The following is a 12,471-nucleotide window of genomic DNA, read 5'->3' as shown; positions in this document are numbered from 1 at the left end:
TTAGAGATTAAAAATGAGATTAACGCGATTAAAAAACATAACGCGCTAAATATGACTGTAATTAATTAATCACAATTAACGTGATAATTTGACACCCCTAATTACTATATTGATTTATCATTGAGTATACATGAGCGATGGAACAATATAAGATTTGAGCTGTAGAGGGTATTGAATTAATAACTTCTATGACTCATTACAAATGCAAACTAAGTAGTAAAGTGTTTCATTATATTGCTCCTGGCTTACACTGGAAAAAAACTATATCTAGGTAAGTTAAAATGACTTAAATTAAGAATTTTTTACTTTATTTGGGTAGATAAATAGTGTGTTTTTCTTAATTCAAGCAACATTTGATTTTTTCTTATTTTAAGTGCAAAATGTAGTTGTTTTTTCTTATTTTAAGTGTAGTCAGATGTATTTTCATATTTTAAGTACAAAAAGTCTTGTTCCATTGGTAGATAATTTTACTTGTCCAGTGAAATTTACTCAAATCATGATAAAAAAAAAAACAAAACTCTTAATTCAAGACATCTTAACATGACTCGATTTTGGTTTTTTTTGCAGTGTATTGCGTCAGTGGCATAATTTTGTTTAAATATTATCTTCTATATTTACTTCAAAATGTGTTATTATACAAAAGGCAGAGCTGTTTTCCCTTATTCCTCACTAATCGGAGTTTACAAGCACTTTTCTCAACTCTCAGAGACCAGAGTGAAGTTTTGCCATGACAGTAAACCTAACAGTAACTAGAAAGGTAACTAGGGATGTAACAATAACCAAAATACCGTGATATCATATTGTCAAAAGTCTCAAAATAATATCGTGGACCATCACAATATATCGAATTACAAGTTAATTACAAGTGCTTAAAGTCATTGTTATGGTGCAGCAAAAAAACAAAAGGAACTACATAGACCATGATCCTTTGCTCAGTTTCAGCGCAAACTACATGAAGAAATAACTGTTCTAAGCACTTTTAAGTCTTAGTTCTTTGGGTTCAGTCTTGTCAAGGCATTTTTAGAGGAAAAAGGAGAATATTGACTAGGGGTACAAAAATACCAAAATATCAATATATCGTATCATTTAATGTGATGATACAGTATCGATATCGTGGGATGCTGTATTAATTTATTACCAAGGCTATTTTTTGTTGTGTTTTACTTAATTATTTTGTTACAGCGCTACAGGTTTGTTGCTTGTTAAGTGAAAGGAAACTTATTTATGCAACACATTTGACATTTTCACAGTTTTTGGTTAAAATGGGTGTGTTTGATATTCACTTTGCACAAGAAGTGGGTTAAAAAAGACGCTTAGTATCACAGCCATTAGTGAACCGTATCAAATAATTTTGAAATATATCAAATCGAAAGCTTACTAGATCGAGATATGTATCGTATCATGGCCTGTATATTGAGGTATGTATCGTATCGGCAACTTCTTAATGATACCCAGACCTAGTATTGACAGTTTTGTTAACCTCCAAAAAATCTCGGAATAAATATTGTACTGTGAGACGGATATCGTGAAAATATCGTACAGAGAGATTTGGATATCGTTACATCCCTAACGCACACTTTTTGACTATCGGAAAATAAAAAGGTTTATAATTAGATGCTGACAGTACTCAGTGGACAGTTTCTGACCTCAAGAGCGACAATATTTCTGTACTGGGGCCAGTGTTTGGAAGGTTACTTTTAAAATGTATTCCCCTACAAATTACAGATTACATAGCCCTAAATGTAGTTTGTAACGTAATCCATTAAATTACTTAAAGTGAGTAAAGTAATCTGAATACTTTGGATTACTTGATATTGTAGTGCTTTTTAAAACTATATGAACGTAGCAACCACATCCTGAAAATTCATGTTTGTTCTCTTCAAATTGGCTGTTGAGCCCAAATCTCCATGAACAGACATTTGTTTGCTGTAGAGAAGCAAAGACAAAGATGTTTAATCTGCTAAAAGACACAAAAAGCAAGGTATTTCCTTAACCAGATTAAAAACATTATTGATAGAGAAATGATTTCTATATGAGATCACTGCTGCCTTAAATTATGTTCACCTACTGTTAGGTGTCATCTTGTTTAGTCCTGGTTTAGACCTGGTTTAGACTTGGTTTAGTCCTGGTTTAGACCTGGTTTAGTCCTGGTTTAGACCTGGTTTAGTCCTGGTTTAGACCTGGTTTAGTCCTGGTTTAGTCCTAGTTTAGACCTAGTTTAGACCTGGTTTAGTCCTGGTTTAGACCTGGTTTAGTCCTGGTTTAGACCTGATTTAGTCCTGGTTTAGTCCTGGTTTGGTTTAGACCTGTTTAGACTGTTTCTGGTTTAGACCTGGTTTAGACCTGGTTTAGACCTGGTTTAGTCCTGATTTAGACCTGGTTTAGACCTGGTTTAGTCCTGGTTTAGACCTGGTTTAGACTTTGGTTTAGATCTGGTTTAGACCTGGTTTAGACTTGATTTAGACCTGGTTTAGACCTGGTTTAGACCTGGTTTAGTCCTGGTTTAGAACTGGTTTAGTCCTGGTTTAGACCTGGCGCTCTATCAACTAAGCTACTATCACCCCTGCACAATAAACTACGCCTTTCTGCCAAGACTAAACCCCCTACTACTATTACTAAAAAAAAAAAGAAAAATATCAAATATAATCACAATACTTCAGAAAAATCACAGTTCAATAGTTTTACCATATAGTAATAGTTAGGCTGCAAAGATTTAGTGATGTCTACAACCACAAAAATGACAATCAAAGATCAAACTTGTAGCGCACCTACAAACAAGGGCACAGCTTTAACTATAAGTCAGCCTACAAATTTCTTGGAGGTGGTATTTATTCTAGATTGTAAATACTGATAATGCGTGCGTTATCAGTCAGAGGCGTTGGAGATCTCACAGAGTAGGTTTAGTGGGTTCCTTTAACAGTACACATCAAGTCTCCTGACCTCAATACAGAAATGTCAGAGTCAATGGGAAAATGTATTATATGAAGTTTGACTATAGGCAAAAGGAATGTACTTCTTGTGCAATAATGACAACATTGCTCTATACAGATATATACAGTACTAATTTACTTTCTGCATTTTTTTACTCTGACTCCTTTAGGTGTAACTTTTCTGGTGGGAGGTCTATCACCTGCTTGTCTCCGTGGAGGTGTTAATTCTTTGCCTGGAATATTTCACAGTATGACATTAAACATATCAGACTTGCATTTACTTAATTGCAGGTGATTGTATTGCTACAGAAACATGCACTGTTACTGTGAGTGGGATTGCCTCTCCACAGATGTGACCTGTATGTTTATGTATGTTTAATGTCATACTGTGGAACATTCAAGAATCCTCATCTTCATGGGAACAAGAAGGTAGAAGACCCTCCAGCAGAGAAGGTACACAGTGCATTTTTAAGAACCAAGCAGAAGGGAAAGAACAAATAATTTGAGATTTGGAAAATCTTCCTCCTTGTTGGACACCACAGAGTTTGGTTTATGTGGTTCAAACATCTCACATTAACAGTCAGTTCAACATCCACAGACTAAACAATTGAGACACATTGAAAAACATATGTTGATTTGCAAAATAGCCTTAACAAGCAGGTTTATTCCCCCTTCAGAGAATGCACAAAGAGCAGACTATCTCAAATCAAGAACATGTTTTTTTTATGTATAAATAAACACCGATCACTTGACTTGCTAGGCTTGCATTAGGATGGTTATGCAATATATTCTTATGCAGAAGTAATACTTCATTCATAGACACATACAGGCATAGGTTATTTTGATCTATTCATACATACATACATACATATTACTCATCTATTCTTATTTATTGCATTTGTCTGGATTGCAATTCTGCCAATTTCTAAATGTTTGTTTTATATATTGCCATTATCATGTGCTGCACTGTGCAAACTATCCTGTTTATGAAATGTTCTATAACCTTGGAGTGGATCTCTCATAATGCTGTAATAAATAATAATGAAAATCATAGTTAATTAAGCCCATATTAATAGATTTGGGTAATAATGCACCAGTTGCATGCCCATTACAATTACGCAGAAACTTGTGCAACATGTCAGAACACATGTTAGAAATAGGCAAACGTTCATAAGTAATTCAGTGAGACATGAAATGTCTTACTTGTTAACCGAGTAAATGCTATTAAGAGAGTTATTTTAGGAAGCGACCCGTGGCGTAAAACCCTGAAAGGTTGCCCGGAAAGAAAACAAAAGCAGCCAATAATGTATTCTAACATTGTCAGGTAGTGCGCGAAGTCGACACAAAGCCAATGGAGTTGGAGGATCTTGTGCCGTACTAAAGCCACACCACCGATGACAACCGTAGTACCATGGATTTAGTAGTACTCACCCAAAAGGGAAGCTCCGCTCCGCACAGCCGCTCCATCTACTTCGCGGCGGGAGACCGACGCAGAGCTCCTTTAGCCCCGCTACAGGTCGACTTGCCAATTACCTTTTCTTATTTGCACAAGACTATTTATCACATGCCAAACATACGGACACACGACTATGCGCTTAGTTTGTCCTCCGTGTGAACCGGCAGCCCGAGACTGCGCTATGGAGAAGCCCCGCCGCTTCCGCTCCGCGCACAAGTAAAGTCATCAACAGAGACCGAAGAAAGCTCTGCTTCTGTGGGAGAGAGAGCGAGGCTTACGCGGGCAGGGCTGTCGCTGCACACAGCTCCCAGGCTCCGCCTTTCCGCTCCAGCTTTCTATGCTCACTTCGCCTACGCAACATGACTCAAGTCAACAGAAAAACCCTGTGAAATGTCGAGTCACGCTTAAGCAGCATCCGAAATGACAAAGCTACACTTCTGAGACTGTCTTACTTTTGAACACCGTGAGACAGATGAATGTCCTACTACAGCACGAGCTGCTCTCTATAAATAGGCCTGGTTCTCTCACATTCCCGTCAAGCGCCCATCAGGTTTGGTACAGTAACAAGGTTAAAAGTTCACATAAGGTCTACAACAGAGGGGGACCTTCAAGCCTGTAGCTAATGTGTGAGCTATAGGCTACTGTGTTAAATCATTTCTTTGTATCGAAAAGGTCTAATCCAGTGGTCACCAACCTTTTTCAGCCAAAGATCTACTAATCATTGCCATTTCATACCAAGACTTTTATTCCCCCAACTCTGCTCTAAACCACATGCTTTTAATGACTGGGGACTGGTTGTAGATCATTGAACATTAGAAGTGACTGAATCTCAATCTCTAATTAAAATCCAATTAACTGCAAAGCCTAAGGTCCTATATTACGCAAACTGACTCTTGTGAGCTTTAAGCTGTGTTAGAAGGTAACAACATTCTAACACGCTCCAATGTCTGTTTTGATGAGGTAAGTTACCTCATCAAAACAGACCTGGGGCTGTGTTTTGTTTCATTCCCACAAGTTTGAATAAGCCTTTATTATTAGTCTGCCTATATCTCCAAAGCTCAGAATGCTCTGTTCCACCTTGTGATGTCATGAAACGGTCATTCACAAGTGAACAGTTCCTTTTACCTTTAGTTCAGTAGAGATTGGTAATTCAGGACTGAAATGATCAAAATGATTCTAGTGAAAGTGTATGAAGTTTAAAAAGACTTTGGAGCATTTCTTGTACTCCCACATGAGATCACAAGGTGGAGTGTTTTCTGTCTGATGCAAGAACTCAGGGTTTGTTTGTTTTTGATGTGGAAACAACATTATAACAGGCCAGACAAAAGCGTAATATAGGAGAGTGTAAGAGATGTAAGAGAGTGTGTATATGTGTACTTCAAAAGACTCATTTGTGTATAGTAATGTGAAGAATTTCAACTGTATATGGGGTGGGATCAACTCAGCGTTGAGATAATTATATATTAGGAACTACATGCTATTACTATAGTACTACTGAAATCATAACAAAACTTAAACACATCTATATAGCTACAAGTGAGAAGAGGTGCTGGAACATAGTTTTGCTTCTTAATGAGTTGTTCACATTTGTGTTTAAAGCCCCTCATTTATTCATGCGCCTAAATGATCTTATCTTAAATGACCTTGTAATGCGTGTGTTTTTTATTTTTTGTTTGTTTTTTAATGTGTACCAAAAAATAAAATAGTACAAACAAGTACAAAGCAGTGGGTATATACCTTTGGTGGCAAAATGGTGTATTGAAAATAAGCAGATTGAACAGTATTTTTTTCATTTTTTTTGGCATTTAAGTTTTGATACTGGCTGTGTATAGTTTAAATGTATGTATTTTTTCTAACCTCTCTGGATAAGCACTTACTATCACTGCCCGAGGAAATCCCTCACAGGGTTGGAGCGGTCACAGTCCCCCTGGTATCACACAGGTCAAGTTTGGCAAGTAAGCTTAACGTAGCTCCACCCCCAGCCATCTAAGCCCATTTACTGTGGTTCTCCCTGCAGTCTTGGAGTGTTGGTTTACACACGAAACCTGTTGTGCAGAATACATACAGACGTGCTACACCTGAAAAGCACAAAGACATATCAGTGCACGGACAGGTTTATCTGTCACTTCTGCAAGACGTGTCACACAAATCTAATGCAATTTATTATTTAAAAGAAGTGAGCCCAGTTCTTAACGTCACAAACACTCACTCTTCTTAGGTTTAGATAAATGACCATCTTTTATAGTCTATTACTATTTTATTGAATGTTTAAATATAATGACGTAAAAGATCAAGCTATACATTACTAAACTTTGCATTAGGGTGATCAGATTTTCAAAATGAGAAACTGAGACACCCGGGTTGGTGGCGGTTGATAATAATAAAACTGTGAAACAAATGCATTTCACAGTTTATTATTATTATTATTATTATATTTGTTTATTATAAACTAGAACATTGTTATGCACTTGGCCCATTCATCACTTTTTCACGATAAAATGTGACTCAGTATAGTCATATTTTTTGTTTGTTTTCCATAATTTTACCTAAACAAAAATCTAAAAAAAAAAAAAACCTAGACAATTTATGCCTCTCTTTACTGTTGGCAGGGATCAAATTGGTTAAAAATAGGGACACCTGGGACTTTTGTTGTATAAAATTGAGACAAATCATTGGTTTTGGATAAATTCACTGGAGCAAGGGACATAAGGCTCAAAACTGGGACTGTAACTTGTTCTGCATAATATTTTCTGTTATGAGAAAAACATAATGGTCACGGGCTTATGTTTATTTTTTAATGATTAAATGTGTGACGATCCATGTGCCTACTTTAAATGCAGACGGTGCTAGCTTATTTTATAACTTGTCGAGCTATTTTTCAGGAGCTCTGCAGATCTCTCCAGATTGTCCTGCAATAAACCAAAACATGAATTAGTCAACTTAAAAACGAGTATGCATATTTTTATATTGTTATTTTGTCAAGTTTCGTACTTTAAATATAACGACAATTTTCACAAAACACGACCGACCTGCGTGAGCGCGCGCTTCTACTTTCCCGCCACAAGATGGAGTCATGGAGGCGGAAACGCGAGGCCAACCGAGAAAACAGGTAGCCTGTATTTGCGTTCCTTAAATTTAGCTCCAGCAGAGGACAATATTTAGTTTGGACTTAGCATAGGTTGACCAGACGTCCCTATTTACCCGGGCAGTCCCAGTTTTGAGCCCTGTGTCCCATGTCCCAGCAGATTTATACAAAACCATTAATTTGTCTCATTTGTTTTAAAAAGTAATGTCTCAGGTGTCCCTATTTTTGACCAATCTGATCCTTGCCAACAGTAAAGAGAGGCATAAATTGTCATTCGTTTCGTTAAAATACAGAAAAGCTGCTTAAAAATGACCAAAACACAAAGAAAATGTGACTATACTGACTCACATTAGTGCTGAGTGCGACCAGACGTCCCTATTCACCCGGGACAGTCCCAGTTTTGAGCCCCGTATCCCCATATCCAAAACCCTTCATTTGTCCCAGTTTAATACAAGAAATGTCCCAATTTTTGACCAATCTGATCCCAACAGTAAAGGGGCCAATATATTGTCAATTGTTTAGCCAGAAAAAAAAACAAAAACAAAAACATGCTTGAACATGACTATAAGGGGAAAAAAAGCAAAACAGAAGTCCTACAAATGAGTTGAGAATGGACAAAGTTAGGCACTTTTTTTTCTTTTCTTATACCAACCATCCCAACCAGATGTGTCCCAGTTTTGAATTTGGAAAATCTGGTCACCCTAGTTTTCGCACCTTAACTAAATACATTTATTTAAAAATAAATTTTTACATGAAGATTCAGAAGCATTTGAGCAGTGATAAAGAAGTACTCAAATTTGTTACTTGAGTAAAAGTATAGATACTGGAGCAAAAATACTCAAGTAAAAGTATCGCATGAAAAATCATAAAAGTATTCATTATTAAATATTAGAGCTGTTTAATGCCATACTGTGGAACATTCCAGGCAGAGCAACAACACTTCAATAGAAACAAGCAGGTGATGGACCCCCAACCAAAAAGTTACATCATGAGTCTTTAAGAAGTAAAAAGTGTAAGTATTTTGCAGAATTTTTGTGATTCTGATAAATAATTTTGTTCAACTGAATCTACTGCATTAATGTATTTATTTATTTATTTTATGATATTTTTGTTTGCTCAAACTATGAATGTGGTAAAAAAAAGCCCCTCTTTTCAGCAGGTCTCAAACTATGATAAAAATACTTATACAACAAACGTAGTGAAGTAAAAGTAAGCAGTATCCACTTACTTTGCTATATTGTTACTTTGTTACTTTGAATACATTCCATGCAGTTAGTAGTTTTATACACTGGCTATTTCGACTGCATGCAGCATTCGCTTATCTGTAGAGGACAATATAGGCTTGTATTTATTTATTTATTTATTTTTGTGTTTATATTGCTGTTTTCAGGTGTGTCCTAGAGTCCTGTACGAAGACAGAAGAGTGAAGACAGAAGAGTCCTCACTGCTTCAACAAAGACAAAGCCCAGAGAGGAAACACACGGACAGGACACCAACAGAGAGACCCATGTCCACACAGAGACACAAGGACACACACTCTCCTCACAGTGACAAGGTTGAAAAGTGCAACCAGATGTTAGACGCTGACATGAATTACTGGTGAACGTCATATAGTGCCTCCTTCATTCCAACAGGGAGCGCTACATGAACACAAGTGCCGGTAATTCCTGTTAATGCAGAAGCAGTTGTGAAAATGCACCCAGTGTCATCACGCTGGGGGTCTTAATGGTGGAATGTTTCGGAGTTACCTAATGCTGCACACATGAACAAACATTGTCATAACAGTTTTAAGATAGGTCTGAATACTCAAGAAAAATTAATACAAAATGGATTCAAACAGCACATTTTCAGGAGCCTGTGATTAATATGAGCACTCAAGAAATCAATTCTCACGAGTTTTAAGTTAGAATGTTGTTAACTCGTCAAAAACAGACCTGAAGTTGTGTTTTGTTTCATTCATACATGCTTAAGTAATCCTTTATTAGTCTGTCCACATCGCCGTAACTCAAAATGCTCTGTTCCACCTTATGATGTCATGAAGTGATCATTTTGAAATTAATGGCTACCTTTGGCCTTTAGTTCAGTAGAGATTGACAGAGAAATGCAGAGTTGAAATGATCCAGATGAATCTAGTGAAGGTTTATAGAGTTAGAGTTAATCTATTTGACCTTTTTTTTTTTTAGTATGAAGGCACAACATAGCCTCCATACTCTCTGAACATTTACATTTAACAAAGCAAATAAAGAGAACAAAAGTGTCAAAAACATTCAATGTTCAAAAAAAGGAGTAGAAATAAGCATGCCTTATTTTAATCCTACCCCTGCAATTTACAATATTTCATTACATACATACATTATAGTGCATCTGTAGACATCTGACATTAGATGGACACAAAGAAACAAACCAAAAATTATTATCAATAATAACTTTTTAATAACAATTCATGAAAATGTTAAAAAAATATTAATATTTGCACATTTTTTATTCTTTTTTCCAAGTCCATTCCATAAATGTACTGCACTTATAGCCTCATTTGTACAGCTGTTGTACCTACTTTTTTTTTTTTTTTTTTTTTTTTTTTTTTAAATGAACTCATCTCTTAGTCCATAATCCCTTTGTCTCTGTTTGAATATTCACATTGGACTCGGTCTTGAAAGTGTCTTGGTCTGCTTGGACTCGGTCTTGTCTTGGTCTTGAAGGCTCTTGGACTCAGTCTAGTCTCAGTCTTGAAGGCACTTGGACTTGGTCTTGTCACAGACTCGAGGTCTAACTCCAGTTAGGAATTTGAAAAAACTGGTTTAAAAAACCTACCCACTTTCTTCACTTTCTTCACAGTTTTGTGTAAAGTGTCAGTGGAAGTTCTCTTAAAGAAGGGTTCTCAAACTGAGGATGAGGGTCCATAAAAGGAGCACAAAGTGTTTCGGTGCAGTACAGTTTGCGTGTCTTATTTTAAGCTTAAATTAACATTTCTCAGATAAAATGGAGATAGATTTTCAAAAACATTGATATACATGTGCCAGAAAACTGTAAAATACAAATAAATGTAGAAAATGACAAAGATGGTCTTGATTTGGTTTGGATGGGCTGTAGTCTTGGTCTTGTCTTGGTCTTGACCTTTAAAAGTCTTGGTCTTGTCCTGGTCTCGGGACCCTGTGGTCTCGGACAGGTCTTGGTCTCGATTATTGCGTCCTTGATTACATCATTAGTGTTAAACGTGTGAATGAAACCAAATGAAACTTCAAGTGTGATGAGGAAACATGTTAGGCTACACAGATCAGAAAAGTGAAGGCCTAAAACACATCTGATAGGCCTATTTCAGCTTTTGTTTCTGAAATGTGCAGTCCCTCAGGTGGACAGAGACCTGTGTTTAGCTCTCTCCTAAACACAGCCTAAAAGAAGGTTGGTTTTGACCTGTGAGCAGCCGCAGCGGATGGGCGGGATTCCAATGGGCATCTCCTCGGCAGACGCACATCTGGTTAGCGCCTGGAGCACGTCTGAAACGTAACACCTTCTTCATTTCGCTTCTGGAGTCGGAACTTGCGAGACTTCAGCAGCTCCGCGCCTTGATTCAGCTTGACTTCTGCCTTATCGCTCATCTCTTTTCCACAGCGACGCCGCGCAACTCGATCCCGTACGTCAGCTCTATCGCTTCCAACAGCTGGGGTCGCAGAAGTGGAAACATCTGCAGCCCGTGTGTTCCGGAGAGAGAGAGAGAGAGGGAGGATGAGACAGCGGCGGAGTGTCCCGAAACATGCCCGGAATGAGAGTTAGGGGACATGAGCGCACCGCCTTCCACGCAGAGACAGTAGGACGGAAGACAGAAGCGCTTTGAGCAGGGATGAGCGGGTATTTGTCCGAAGAGGCGCGATCTTTCCCCCCGCGGAGACAACCACCGGCTGTCCTGTCTGCAGTCTCACCCAAGAGGCGCTTTGGTAAACTGGGGAGAAGGACCAGTGATGGCTCTCAGCAGTGAGTACACTTTGAATAAGTTTGTGAAGTGTTGTGAAAAAATGCAGTTCCGACTAAAGTTGCCATTTGTGTAGGGTGACCAGAATTTCAAAATCAAAAACTGGGACATTCTTGGTTTCATGCTGGTTGGTAATGATAAAATTGTGAAACGAGCGCGTAATTAAGGAAAATTGTTATGCAGAGACCATCATGACTAACATGTGAGCTAGTATAGTCACATTTTCTCTGTGTTTTGGTTTTGGTTTTAAAGAGGTTTTTTTTGTATTTTGTCTAAACAAATTACAATTTATGGCTGTCTTTACTGTTGGAAGGGATCAAATTGGTCAAAAACAGAGACACCTGGGACATTTCTTGTATAAAACTAGGACAAGTCACTGGTTTTGGATAAATCTGCAGGGACAGGGGACACAGGACTCAACTGGGACTGTTCAGGTAAATAGGGACGTCTGGTCAGAGGTTGGGACCTGCATGTCTTGACTTGGACTCGAGTCAGACTTGAGTCACTATTTTCAGGACTTGAGACTTGACTTGATAAAATAGACCAAGATTTGGGACTTGACTTGGACTTGAGCTCTGTGACATAAGAAGACTTTCTATTCTGACAGTGATGATTCATATAAGATCTTGACAAAACATTTAAAAAGAAAAAAATAAATAAAATTTCAACAATTCCTATATAAATACACTTATATAAATATACTATGACTTTTTAAAGTACAGTTTAGATTAAAATTCATATAAATTGCAAAAATCTAAGCTATATTTGGTACTTTGGTGTAAAAGGACTTGAAATGACGTGAAGCTTAAAGTAGACAACTTGGACTTGACTTGGACTTGACTTGGACTTGATTTGGACTTATGGGCCACTTGAGACTTACAAAACAACGACTTGGTCCCACCTCTGCATCTGGTCACCCTAGTTCTGTGTTTTAGCTGAAAGACAGATCAGCATTTACGTCAACATAATATTAGCCTATTCAACTTGAAGCAATTACTCAACTTTAGATGAAAGTCCAAGAAATTAAAACATC

The 12,471-nt window shown here is 37.5% G+C and overlaps 2 protein-coding genes across 7 annotated transcripts in view; one reads left to right on the top strand and one right to left on the bottom strand.

The window, feature by feature from the left end:
* The window catches only part of abcc3 (ATP-binding cassette, sub-family C (CFTR/MRP), member 3), a 124,761-nt gene extending 120,049 nt beyond the window's left edge, over positions 1-4,712 (bottom strand). For 2 of the 5 annotated variants that reach the window (XM_020919219.2, XM_055150108.1), the window contains exon 1: positions 4,362-4,711. In XM_020919219.2, the coding sequence (XP_020774878.1) occupies positions 4,362-4,397 (36 nt within the window). In that variant the 5' untranslated portion in view covers positions 4,398-4,711. Of the gene's footprint in view, positions 1-4,361 lie in introns of all 5 variants that reach the window. The other 3 variants (XM_020919220.2, XM_055150110.1, XM_055150111.1) reach the window with 2 other exon arrangements.
* Positions 4,713-10,889: 6,177 nt separating this feature from the next.
* The window catches only part of LOC110155179 (ras-associating and dilute domain-containing protein-like), a 63,402-nt gene continuing 61,820 nt past the window's right edge, over positions 10,890-12,471 (top strand). For both annotated transcript variants that reach the window (XR_008631783.1, XM_055150618.1), the window contains exon 1: positions 10,890-11,440. Coding sequence is in view for 1 of the 2 variants with exons in the window: in XM_055150618.1 (XP_055006593.1) it covers positions 11,310-11,440 (131 nt within the window). In the remaining variant the exon portion in view is untranslated. The remainder of the gene's footprint in view (positions 11,441-12,471) is intronic.

The sequence above is a fragment of the Boleophthalmus pectinirostris genome, unplaced genomic scaffold (assembly GCF_026225935.1).
Source record: "Boleophthalmus pectinirostris isolate CB_2022bp ecotype Guang Dong unplaced genomic scaffold, ASM2622593v1 HiC_scaffold_14, whole genome shotgun sequence".
NCBI classification, from domain to species: Eukaryota; Metazoa; Chordata; class Actinopteri; order Gobiiformes; family Gobiidae; genus Boleophthalmus; species Boleophthalmus pectinirostris.
This window is presented reverse-complemented; position numbering and strand designations above follow the sequence as displayed.